Source organism: Akebia trifoliata, chromosome 8 (assembly GCF_017979445.1).
Source record: "Akebia trifoliata isolate Shusen 1 chromosome 8, ASM1797944v1, whole genome shotgun sequence".
Classification (NCBI taxonomy): domain Eukaryota; kingdom Viridiplantae; phylum Streptophyta; class Magnoliopsida; order Ranunculales; family Lardizabalaceae; genus Akebia; species Akebia trifoliata.
Genome location: NC_141382.1, coordinates 45,800,327 through 45,813,684, shown reverse-complemented (window position 1 = coordinate 45,813,684; position 13,358 = coordinate 45,800,327). Strand labels below are relative to the sequence as shown.

Sequence of the window (13,358 nt, the reverse complement as noted above, 5' to 3'; positions counted from 1 at the left end):
GTAAATCCACCCAAGAGTGGCCCCAAGGAATTCATTGCTTGGGTTTTGAACACTTGACCTACCCTTCTTGTGAAGCATCTAATGCATGGAAACTATCGAAGTCATCGCAAGAGCCGATGCCATGAGGCACAATGCAGGCCATTTATGACATGGTAGGTACCAGCATTGACATCCTCGACACCTATCTTCAACTTGTTTAAGAGGGTCTGACTTGGTCAAGTTGGATTGGATCACTTGGATCAAACTGTATTGAGCAGGTACCAATCCAATACTATTTTAATTGAGAAATAATTCTAAGGACGTAAACACCACCAATGAATTTGAAAAAGAAAAACTTACACTAGGGCCTCTGCATCAGAGACCAGATTCATGGTAACATTTAAAATAAAACAGGGATTACACAACTCAATTGTCTAAATTGGAAAATTTTAATTACATAATTATACAATGTTAACAAACACAGTGGCAGTACAAAATCAACCCCATGAATGATTAAGGGCTGAAACTGAAAAAAAAAAAAAAAAATCAAATTGATTGAATGAAAATAATGAAAAAGAAAACAAGGAAATAATATTAAAACTAAAAAAAGAAAAAAGAAAAATCAACCAGAACACATGGACAAATTCTCACTTCTTAGGGCCTAGCTAGCTAGACATCGAATTTCTTTGGTTGGCGCCACTGCGGGAAATTTCTTACCAAAGAGCCAAGGAACGAGATTTTGGGAGGAACTCCCCTCTTTCCATACAGGTGTTTTCCTCCTAAATCTGAATACTTTGAATCACATTCCTTAGTACTTCTTTCGATCTGCACAATTTAAAAAAAAAAAAAAAAACAGTTACTGAGAAAAAAACACGACTCAAATATAACAAAGGCTTTTATCATCATACGTACCTTGCTTATCTTCCCATTCTTCAAGTGGTATCTGATTCCAGACCAGTCTGTTGACTGAGAAAAATGTGATTGCAAAGCAGATATTGGGTATAAGAAGTTGTCTACCAGCATTGCAATAAAGACCTGTCGAATACCAGTTATATTGGGAGAATTATAATCGATGTGAAAGAATAAGTATCATATTTGTAAATGCAAGTTTGCTTTACTTTCCACAATTTTCATTCTTTATCAAGGATCCGGAAATTCTTACAAGGCCCCAGTTATAAGAACCAAGAGAGACTGGGTGCTCCTCTGGAGATAACATGTTGCACAGTTGGATTTCTACCTTCGTCAAGTTCCACATTGAAAGGAGTTCTACAACAGTGCATATAGCCAAGCAGCCTGCAAGTTTCAAACCTAGGCCAAAGCAAGCAGGTATATTAGAGGTCAATAGTGAAGGTGGGTTTTTGAACCCAAGTCCTCTATAAGGTATTCACTGAATGGATAGAATATGGGTTGATGTCCCTTGATCTGGGTTGGATTCGGGTCAGTTATGGATCCATCACCATGTCCGCCTAGATCCGAATGATATATTGTTTTTAAAAATTATATATATATATTTTTTTATGTTTTTCAAAATATCTTTTTTTTTCTACTGCTTAATATAATATGAATTCTTATAAAATAAAACAATTATAATAGTAAAATAAAATAGTATATATAGCCATTAGAAAAGAAAATAGCAAAAAAGTTGAACAGCCCAAAATTATACGACCTGACCAACCCTAATCAAATAATTCGGTTGGGGCAGATCCAGATCAGGATTTAGTGAAAGCAAAATGGTTCAGGTATGATTTTTGCTAATAAGATCCGAATTCTGATTTGGATCTGGATATGGATATACTCAGATCCAACCCGAACCAGACAATTCTAAGCCCTAATTTAAACCCATGTTAAAGGTAGCAATTAATGTTTTCAAAGGCATTGGAGGCTTACACCTTAGTCTCAGGGTGAGGCTCTCAAAAGAGACCTTGAGGCTTTAAGAAAATTTCATTTTTCCATCAAAAGCTTATGTATATAAGGGGGAGGCACATGCCTTTTAAGAATCCTATTAAAAGCTTGTAATCAATCTTTGGGCGTAAAGAAAGAAGAATGATACATAATATTATCCTACACAAGGACTTTCGACTGAATCGAACCCTACCTAAAAAGGGAAAGTCATGCGCTCACCACAAGAAGTAAAAGTTGTTTCCTCAGTTGGGTAACGTCTAAAATGTGCTCTTGAAGCTGAAGCAATATGAATCATAGCCATAACGTATGGTGTGACAAATCCCAAGGATAGATAGCAGTGAACAGTAAATAATGCACGGTTCATCATCCAGTTAACTCTTGTCATGTACGATTCCAAAACAAATGTTTGCTTTCTCAAGTAATTCCAATATCTAACAATAACAAGAAAACATATAATTAAACATGGAAAAATGAGGATGCCAAATTAGTTTGAAGGAAACACTGAAAGTGAACATCACAAACCTCACAAAACTAAGATCACTTGCAAGGGGATGGGGAAAGACGGCAATCGGTGGTGATGTAATGAGTCTTTTATGTGCTCCTGCAAAGCAAAACAAAAATTAAAGCTAGCTTAGCAGTTAAAAAGGCATAGTCACCTGAGAGCCTCCCTGTTTGATTTAACTCTCCTGCAACCTGAAAATGTGTTACAATTGCCTATATATATATCCAACCCCACCAAAATTTTGACCCTACGTTTCAACTTCAAATTCGGGTGATCCCCGTATTTGTGTACAAGTGTGGTACAATGTACGATATTGACCCTAACTAATATGGCTGACAGTTCTACAATGTCCAAAATGATTTTAAACATAGTGACAAAAATCTGCGATATTTTCAAAAAATTGGGATTAAAGCATGATTTTAATAGTTGTCAATTAAATCACTACTTTTTTGAAAAAAATATTTGATTTCTAAAAAAAACCATGATTTAATCAACAATTTTTTGCAAAAAAAATCACAAATTATTTTTGTTTTTAACAATTTTTTTAGTATTATTTTTTCATTTAATATATAAAATACACCTTTTTTTTTTTTTTACAATTTTTATACGTAAAACATTTTTTTTTTACTTTTTCAATTTATCCAATGTTTGATTTTTTCCCGACTTTTTCCAAAGCTTTTTCTTGCCAAATTATTCCTGAACCCTGACTTTGTCACCATGTTTTAAACAATGATTCCTATTCATTTAAAAAATTAAGAAGTTTTGCAACTAATCTCAACAGATAGCTAGAGAACCAAAATCTTCAGAGATTCAAATCAAAGCTTCATATAGCGCAACAAGGACGAGCATACCCATATTTTTCTAAAACTGTGATATAATGAGTCATGGCAGCATGACCAAGGTTAAATCTCATTTCAAAGCAATGTTTCTGTCAGTAGAAAAATCAAGTCTATCTTGATCAAAATATTCCCCAAAAATTCAATTATTATTATTATTATTGTTTTTTGTGTGGGTGTGTGCGTGTGGGGGGGGGGGGGGGGGGCAATATTTCATTTCGGTCTTAGTCGAAACTGGAATGTCTTGCCTGAAGCATTCTGAAATGGAAACTTTAAACCCTTGGTATCACGGTGCTCAGAAAATCTAAGTTTTCAGATCTATCAGTAGCATTGAACCTAATGAAATAAAAAAAGAAAAAAAAAATCTGAAAGGGTTTCTCTTCCGATAAAAAAAAAAAGACTAATGGATAAGACTCAAATAGCATTCACAGATTCAGAGGATAAGCATATTTATAATGTATACAGTTTAGGAGAAAGCATGCAGATGCTAAATTTATTTAGCTTGCTTGCAGACATAAAAAAACACTGAAACTAAATTACCTGCTATGGCTGCGAGGGTCATATCATCAGAGTACCCACCATCTCGAAGGCCAGTGACAACACCATATAGGTCATTTCTAAAATCATCAGCATGCATCTGAAAATATAGACAAAAGAAATAAAAAAAATTGAACTTTTACTTCATAACAATCTGACCAAACAACCAAAAAAGACAGTACAGAGGTTTCACCATCATGCACCCTCCCCACAAAAAGAATGTTCTTCCACCAGTAGCAAACCCCATCGAGCAAGGCTGAAAGTAGACAAATATTCAGTATATTCATGAGTTGGAAAAAAGAGAGTAGATTTTAAACGAGCAATGTAATAGATGACAATTTAGAAAGTAGATGCCTACCATTACTAATAAACATGTGTATTTGACTAACTCATAGGTAACCGATGGTTGTTTCCCATAGTAAAAGGTCCATCAAGCTAAATGGTATGCTAATGGAACATTCATTGATCATCGAATAAACGACAGACAAACATAGAAAGGACCACTACTGCAGCAAGGTTTCCTTCTAACCTTAGTTGAGTCATTGGAGGCTACAAATCCTGAATCAATACGTGTGCAGCATTGTGATGATAAATTGGCTTGGATAAATTGTAGAGATGGACATCTCCAACTAAATGGAAAAAATAAAGAGAAAAGTAACATAAAAGAGAGAAATTAGAGATAGTATGAGATTATAGGTATATTATGGTTGGTGCGATCTGGTATAGAATAAAAGCAGTTTTGAAATTGTACATAAGGTGGTCCGGAGCAAACTAAATGCTACAAAGCAGTTTGGAAATTGTACATAAAGTGGTCCGGAGCCAACTAAATGCTACATAACTGGTAGTCAACACCATAGCTTTGAGCTCCACGGAAAATCAATGATCGTACAAGGACAACCACAAATCTTTCCCCAATTGGACCAAAATTTTCTCAAATGATAAATAATTGAAACCCTCAATTCATATACAAGCTTTTGTACAAATCTTTGAACTCTGATTGCAACAGTTGAATCCAAAACCTTCATTTTAGGGGAAAAAGTGTTGATAGTCCTAGGAGACAAAACCCTTGAATGGTTGTGTAGACATCTCATTTTTGCATCTGCCTAATTTGACAACTCGGTACCTGACTGTTATGGATTCCTAATGATGAGCGCAAAGAACTCGAAAGTTTGAGAGTCTCTTTCCCAATTTTTCCGTTTCTAGCCGTTCCTTTCGCCTCTCTCACTCATTACAACTCAACATAGAAAATTACACACGCGTAGGATCGCTACATTCTACACTTGATTTAGCAAGTACGTACGCTTAGGTTCGCTACACATTTTGATAACTTAGAGACCTCGCCACGCTAAGAAAATAGGACTTCGAGACTTAGAAATAATCACATTGGGACTAAAAGAAACCTCACGTCAAAATCCGCAAAAATTGACAAAATAATAAAAATACCCCTTGTAGGTCCTATACCTCCGAAAAGTCTCAAAAGTACTTTTATTATCCTTAGAAATATGATTTCAAGTCTAACGAGACTAAAATCGATGAAAACGGAGAAGTTTACGAAAAATCGCAAAAAATGACCAAATACCCTTTGACGACAACTTTTAGAAACCTTGATTTCTAGTAAGACGTGACAAAATAAATTTCCGACAAATTTACGCACATCAAAAAAATTAGAAACCTCACGCTTAAGAAAATTGAAAATTTTCACGTAAAATGACAAAATCGAAAATTAAACCTTAATCAATCAACCAATCAAATTGAACATTAAAATTAAAATTTTAACTTAATCGACAAATTAAATAAAAAATTAAAACTTAATTAACCAATCAAATTAAAATCTTGAGAAGCTTAATTAACTAATCAAATCGAACATTGAAATTAAAATTTGAACTTAATCAACCAATCAAATCAAACATTAAAATTAATTAACCAATCAAATTAAAATCTTGAGAACCTTAACCAACCAATCAAATCGAACATTGAAATTAAAATGTTAACTTAATTGACTAATCAAATCAAAATTTTAACTCATCATCTAACCAATCGACGAATAAAACTTAAAAAAAAAAAATAAAAAATTGAAGGATTATCGAGTTGCGAAGCACGGGATGGCACCGCTTTTTCTTAAAGAATATCGCACGTGATGTCCTTCCTCAATGGTCGGCCAATAATAATCAAAATAGAAAAAAAAAATGGAAAATAATAGAAAAGAAAGATGGGAATAGTTTTCTCATTTTATCTCTCTACCAACAAAGAACTTGTGACATCTCAATCAAAGTGCCCCGATAAGCTACAATAATAACTTTGTCTACTCTTTGTGCCCTAAAAATATCAACACCCCTCATTAGTTTTTTTCCTCTCCACCAACAAAGAACTCATGATATCCCAATCTAGGTGCCCAATATTGGTATAGGAAATGAGGATAAGACTTCTCTTTTCTCAAAAACCAAGACATGAAAACAAACATGAGTATTTGATGTTGTAGCTTAATATTGTGATTTTTTTTTCTTTATTTTTTTAAGCTAAGTATCATTATTTTGGGTTCACGCTGTAACAAATGTAGAACTTTTTCAGCAACACTTACTATAACAACAACAAATGAATCTTGTTCATCCCATCCCACTCTATCCAGAGCCACGTCTTTTGTCATTGAAAGTGAGATTGTATACGCTTTCAGCCTTTCACCATCTCCACCCACATTTTATTGGATCTTCGTCTTGCTCTTTTAGGACCTTCAACTTGAATATTTCTTCTTATTGGGGTTGCCACGCTAGGCATGTGATTATGCCCACCACTTCCAGGAGACTATTACCTTGAAAGATTTCTCTCTCTGTAGATTATTACATTTTAGGTTATCTATATATTACTATTATTTGCAAACCATTACCTCAAGTTTTCTTCTCTATGGATCTTCGTCTATGGATTATTCCATCATAGTAATGATAAATACTATTATCATTATCATTATTGTTTTACCATTAGTATTATTATTGGTAGTGGTGGTGTTGATATTGTTGTTACCACAGCTAATGTTGTTGAATGTTCCCCTCTTTTGTAGTTTTTTGAAGGTCAAAAACCAGCAAGAGAACTACTATCAATATAAGTACTGAGATCTAATTCGATGAAAACCAGCATCCAACTAGCAGTTTGCCAAATCTATATAGTTCACTGACAAACTCAGGGGTAACCGATGGTGGTTAAAAGTGAGATGCAATCGTTTTTTAATCCAACTTATGGAATTCAGACCAATCAAAGCCAGTAGCAGAGCATATATTTGCTTTATGTGATGAAAAAGAATACGTAGGCAGCTAGAACAAACAAAACAATAAAACAAGCCAATACAGATCTAAAGAGAACCACACATAAGAAGAGAAAAATAAGTCATAGAAGTTATAGACGGTTCCATACCATATGGTATTCATAAATGCAGTAGCTTCCCAAACTTCCAGAGGGCAAATCAAGAGGATATCCAGTTTGAATAAATATCTGCACATAAAATTTGCTAAAAAAGATAAGGCAGTAAAAAAATGTTCAACTTCACATGATGTGACAGTATCAATACATGGAAACACCTCAAAGAAGTATAGGAAACAACAGAATATTCTCTATTACAAGGTCAGGGTTACTTATTGACATAAGCATAATTAGAATCAGTGCAATTTGGTTCAGTTTAAACCGAGAACTGAACCAAACAAATGACTTTAGGTTGGTTTGGAACAAGTCGTGGTTTGGTTCTGGGTTAAGAAAATGTAGAACTGATCAATTCGGTTCGGTTCAAGACTCCTATAGAACTGAACCCTTAATATATATATATATATGGGTTGGGTTATTTTGACAAAATCCTAGACAACATTTTAGACAAAGTTGTCTTATATGACTAAAAAGTTTCGGAATGGACTGATTTTTTTGTGATGATGATCTCTATAGTCAGTAGATTATCCTCACAAAAAATCAGCCAATTCTGAAACTTCTAACCCCATGAAAAGTGGTTACAAACTAACGGTAAAAAATTGACGGTTCACAATTCTTCAACTCATAAACTAGGGTTAGAAATTTCAGAATTGGCTAATTTTTTATGAGGGTGATTTTCTCACCATAGAGATCATCCTCCCAAAAAATCAACCCATTCCGAAACTTTTAGCTCATATAAGACAAAATGCTTTGTCTAGAATGTTGTCTAGGATTTTGTCAAAAGAACGCTACCCTATATATATATATGCATGTATGTATGTATGTATGTATGTATATATGCATATATATGAATTATTTTACACCAATCAATTCGGTTCAATTCTCAATTCAAGGCTTGTACTGACTTTTTTTCATGGGTTGATTAATGATTTATTATATGAAATTTTATGTACATTACTTATTTTGTGTTTTTTTTTTTCGTTAAAGATATGTTGCTCCCAAGTAGGTTTGTAGGATAGTGGAAACCCATAGAACCGAACCGAACCAAACGACCTTAGTTCGGTTTGGTTTGGTTCTATGGCCAATTCGGTTCTGATTTGACCCCAAACCGAACCAAGTTGCACCCCTAAATAAACAACTAAATAAAACAGTACCTCAGGATTTTTTTCCATCTCAACAGTGAGAGCTCCAATGGACCCAGGATGCAACCTAACATCATCATCCAGAAACAAAACATATTTGCTGTCTTTATGCATCCTCTCCACACCAACCTGTAAAAGTGCGCCACAAAAATCCCAACGAATTTATAAAGCTGATGCACTTCACAATCAACAAATACTTTTCATAAACCAAAATAGCATGTCAACAGTAACCATAAAGTCCATGGGCTTATATAACTCCATTCCAATGGTCTGTGTTACATAAGTTTCTGCCATTTCTATTTCAATCTTGCAACTGTGACATAGTCCTTGCTTTGTTAAATGTGTTTCTTACAGAAACATTAAGTGGGTGTTCATGCCTGTGCTCTATCCTATTCAATATCATGCTTAATAAGAAAACTCTATTCAGGGCTTAGACCCATAGCTCAGTTGGTTTGACACATTGCAAAACAACTTTGAGGTCGTGGGTTCAAGTCCAGCTTACCCATTTAAAAAAAAAAAAAAAAAAACTCTATTCAATTTAGATAGTGAAAGTCTAAAGCGACCGAATTTTGGAAAAGATGATATTAATAGCAAAGCAGTATTATATCACATTTTCTCTTTGAGAATTTTTTCAATTTAACTTACAAAAAGAAGAAATTTTATTCAATATTAGTACCAGACATATTAATAGTGCAAAGTATTAATTAAGTAATGCTTGGCCTCACTTTTACATTTACAAAAGAGACCAGACAATAGGTGTGAATACTTAACATACCAACTGATTGTGAATTTTCTGACTGCATGTTGTTGAGAAACTAGCTATAACAATCTTTGCATCAATGCTATCCTGGAAAATATAACATGGATAACAACTTAGAAAGGGAAAGTAAAAGAATAAGATCCAACAAGAAGCTGAGCCGCAATCTGTAAATGACTGACCACTGGGGTGTTTCAGAATTACAAAAGTGAATAGAGCATGATACATATTTATTTGAAAATAAGAGGCTGATTCTCAAGGGTAAGGGATACAACTCTGAAACCAAGTGAACTGGTGACACAATATTTACCTTGAAATTTGAGATCAACAAAGAAACAGCATGGTAAGCAGGGTCTTCTGTACTTTCCACCACAAAAAGGAATTCTAAAGGACCCCCGTAAAGAGATGTGATCTGCAATCAATGATTCATGAACCAAAACTATAACAATTAGTGATAATCAGAAAAACACACACAATATCTAAAGACACGTGTCGTGACTGAACATATCACTCTAGATATGGTGTTAACCGGCCAAATAGGAAAAATAACGCTGACCCCCAATATTTGGAACAAATGATGATGATCTCCTAGAAGAGATTAACAGGTTCCAGCAATCCCATCCACAATGAGATTGTACATGTCCAAACCATCTCACTCAACTTTCTTTTAATTTATCTCATATTCCTTGATTCCCTTGAATGTTTTCATTTTTATAAATAATAAATAAAATATATTTAAAGATAAATAAAATATCACTATGCAACCTAGGCCTTGTGATCAAATGTACCCTATAGCCTACACATTGCCTAAATTTAATTGACCATTAACATGGAGGAAAAGCATTCGAACCTGACTTCTCCAATTTTGTAGATTGTGTTCTCCAAACCCCTTTAAAGGCATAACAACTGACACTCTAGGCAACTTGATCTGATTAGAGTGCTCTAGGTCATTGATATCTTGACAAAGAAATGCAAATTCATTGCCACGTTTCATACTATCTTTAATCCGTCTGATCTCTCTATTCCTGTGAGAAGAAACAAATTGATTGCAATAATTTTATTACTATATCATGAGATTTCCTTATCAAGCAATAACTACAAGATGACCTAAGAGCTATTGAGAAAAACATTATTCAATTCTATACATTGAAATATGATACCTGACATAAGCAGCAAGCATCCATCCAAGAGCAAGAGTCAAGCAAATTAGACATCCCTACAACATTACACAAATGCAAAAAAGGAGAAAGAAAAAAGAATTAGTCATGCAAAAATGCTACCACAACAATATCCATAGCTTGCCACTACTAGTGGCTCACTAGAAACAGCAAGAATTAAGAAGATTATAGGGACAAACAAGGGTGGATTTACAGTGGGGCAATGGTGGCACTTGCCCCCACAAGATTTTTTTAAAATTACATGACCCTGTTGATAATTTGAGATATTTTGAGTTTACCCCCATGTTTGCTCCCACAAATTTTTGGCAGTTGCCCCCTCCCCACTCATGTTTTTGGGTTTATTAGAAACCCTTCTATTTCGTTAATATTTGAGATACCAACTGTATTTTCAAACCATGCCATTTTCAATACACCACTTTACATTCAAATCAATAACATGCCCCCTCAATTTTTAGTGGACATTTGCGATACCCCTATGTTTACAAACTAATGACATGCCCCCCTTCCCTCCAATATTTTTGTTAATTTGGACACCCCTCCACATTTGGGTGAATATTTGAGAAGCCCTTTGTTTTCAAACTGAAGGCATGCTCCCATTGACCTTGTTTTTTCTACCTACAATAACAAAAAATAACTTAAATATCCTTATTTCAACTTGTAACTAAAAATCCTTCATTTTTTTCCTAAAACCAGTAGTTATCTTCAAAATCTTCTACTTCTATAGAAAATTAATTTTAATATATTTAACCTCTTCTCCAGTCCATCATTTTGAATCCGCCTTAATCCCATTGTAGAAAATCTTAAAATTTTCTTTCAAAAAATCTCATCTTCTAATTCAAAATTCATATATTGTTCTTCAGGTTTGAAGGTTAAAGGAGATTAGTCCTACGGTTCAAGGCTAGGGTAAAAAAAAATTTACTCAAGATGTTGAAGATCTCGCCTTTGGGAATAGAAATCAAAGGTTTTTTTAATTTTAAGTTGAATCCAAGGGTATTGAGGTTATTTTGAGTTAATCTATTAGAAAAGACCAAGGTCACGGAGCCATGTAGGCGTCTTGGTCGATATTTGAGATCTCTATCTATATTTTTAAACTGATGTCGTTGTCCCTTGACTAAGATCTTCTCTCATAGACTAATGAGAAATGACCTCAATGCCCTTTTCTTCAACATCTAACAAAAGACCTATAAATTTTCTCCTCAAAACCACTCATCTTCAACCTTACAGGCAACTATAGTTTGCCCCCTATACAAGAAAATCCCAGCTCCACTCCTGGGGACAAAGATCAAATTATGAAGAAGGATACAAGCAAATCTCCGTTGGGTTCATCCTTTTTTTTCAAAGTGTAGGAGATGGCAAACTAGCAACATCCTCTACTTCGAGGAGGGAAAGAAGAGAGTTGAAGATGAGAAAACCTTGACAAGTGCCAGGGCATTTACTTCACTAGCATCTCTATCATGCATTCACTAATGAAGATAGAAAAGACTTACAAAATTGTGCCTTTATTATCTATGAACACAACACCAATCCCTCCAGAATTGTGGTTCTCAAGCAAACAACAATCAAAATCGACTTTAACCAACCAGCACATAGAGGACTCCAAATCAGGCATACCAAAGATAATACTCTTCCAACCATCCCAAACTCCACCTAAAAATGTCAGCGACTTCATCCTAGTAAAAACCTAATTCCACATCAACATCTTGATTATCAAATTCTATCACACAACAGCATTTGACTTCATGGATGAAACTTATACTGTTTTTAAGGGGTTGGCAGTGATAAAATTATACAAACACTTGGGACCTTGGAAATATTGTATCTTGGTAAATGGTTTGGAAAAGGTTAGAATTTGTCACCCAGTCTCATAGACACCCTTCACTCTTATTATACTCTTCTTATTGGACCCAAAAACTAAACTTTTTTTTGAATGGACTCATAGTAAACTTCCTGTCTCCATCTCTTCTTTCTCTTCTAGTAAAGATAAATAGACGGAAACCCATAATTCCCAAAGTTTGTAATTGAGAAAGGAAAGGCTACAGAAAATGGTGTATTATTTTGCAGGTCAGGGATTTGTGGTTCAATTATTGTCTTGTAACCTAGCTGATTAAATTGACAAACCTGGTCCAATATTAGAAATTTATTCAAAAAAAATCTGTCTTTATTTTTTTTTTTAACATAAAAATTATAATATTTGCAACTATATTTCGATAACTCCATAGATTAAGCTCTACATACAAACTTTTTTATGATCAAGTCCTGTTTTCAACCAATTTTTCCAGCAAAGTATTCGCTCAAAAAAAAAAAAAAAAACGAAGCTCAGATATGAAGTTCAAAGGCAAAATTTCGTTAAAAGAGAATCACTATTGAATCATTCGAAAAACAAAAGTAAATTAAGCTTCAAATCAAAATCTGAAACAGAAACACACACAGAGAGATAGAAAAAGAGTAACAGAGCATCATCATCATCAAGAAAAAAATTTATCACCAAAACCTGGATCTGGACGAAAACAGCGAGAGGACTGCAACAAAATCTGCTGGCAGAGAAGAGAAACGTGTCTAGAGCTTCGAGCGTCACCATTTTCTCTCTCTCTCTCTGTCTGTTAGGGTAGTTTTCGAGTAGAAAAAAGCCCTAAGTTTCTTCTTTCTGGTTTTCAAATCGCCATTAAAATAAGAAACACATACCGATCATCATCAGAGGAAGAAAAGAACAGAGGTAATAAAATGCGAGAGAGAAAGTTATTTAATTTATAAAATGGTTTTTAAGAGAAACAGAGAGACGCTATTGTAACATTGATTGGACAACAAATCTTCCCTAAATTAAGATCACAAATATTTGCAGAAGATTGGAAGAAACCGTTGAAGAAGAAAGATAAGATCGCTAGTGATTTACTTAAGTGAGGTTGCAAAGTCCAAATGGCAAATGTGCGAGCTCCACGTGTAAGTAAAACTATGGGATCCTTCAAAAAGATACTCAAATATGTTCCGAATCTGCCTCTCCTATACTGTTCTTTAACCTAACGGACTCGATAATCTCACTCGGTCTGTACTCCGTCGACGTGGCAAATACACGGTCTTTTTCCACCTTTTTTGCCCTTTTGCACTTGCCACGTCGACCGAGTG

At 34.4% G+C, this 13,358-nt stretch overlaps 1 protein-coding gene across 2 annotated transcripts; it reads right to left on the bottom strand.

Moving 5' to 3' along the window:
- Nucleotides 1-315: 315 nt before the first annotated feature.
- On the bottom strand, nucleotides 316-13,127 carry LOC147397170 (uncharacterized). Of its 2 annotated transcripts, XM_086452669.1 has the most exons (15): nucleotides 12,730-13,122; nucleotides 10,221-10,276; nucleotides 9,911-10,085; nucleotides 9,371-9,472; nucleotides 9,079-9,150; nucleotides 8,316-8,432; nucleotides 7,159-7,236; nucleotides 3,950-4,012; nucleotides 3,760-3,856; nucleotides 2,404-2,482; nucleotides 2,101-2,312; nucleotides 1,142-1,287; nucleotides 892-1,014; nucleotides 631-804; nucleotides 316-505 (listed from the first exon to the last, which is right to left on the bottom strand). In XM_086452669.1, exons 1-14 carry the CDS (start codon nucleotides 12,814-12,816, stop codon nucleotides 649-651), a joined length of 1,563 nt encoding a protein of 520 aa, XP_086308795.1. In that variant the 5' UTR covers nucleotides 12,817-13,122; the 3' UTR covers nucleotides 316-505; nucleotides 631-648. The 2 variants fall into 2 exon arrangements, with proteins under 2 accessions (XP_086308795.1, XP_086308796.1); XM_086452670.1 differs by having other exon boundaries at nucleotides 316-804; nucleotides 1,217-1,287; nucleotides 12,730-13,127.
- Between the last annotated feature and the right edge of the window lie 231 nt (nucleotides 13,128-13,358).

Bases quoted from the DNA above. Each gene is read 5' to 3' on its own strand.
- LOC147397170 (XM_086452669.1), bottom strand. From the start codon at position 12,816: ATGGTGACGCTCGAAGCTCTAGACACGTTTCTCTTCTCTGCCAGCAGA. The intron at 4,013-7,158 runs GTATGGAACCGT...GTCTACTTTCAG, and splicing joins GCATTTATGAATACCATATG to CCTTGCTCGATGGGGTTTGC. The intron at 3,857-3,949 runs GTGAAACCTCTG...CTATATTTTCAG, and splicing joins TGTGGGGAGGGTGCATGATG to ATGCATGCTGATGATTTTAG.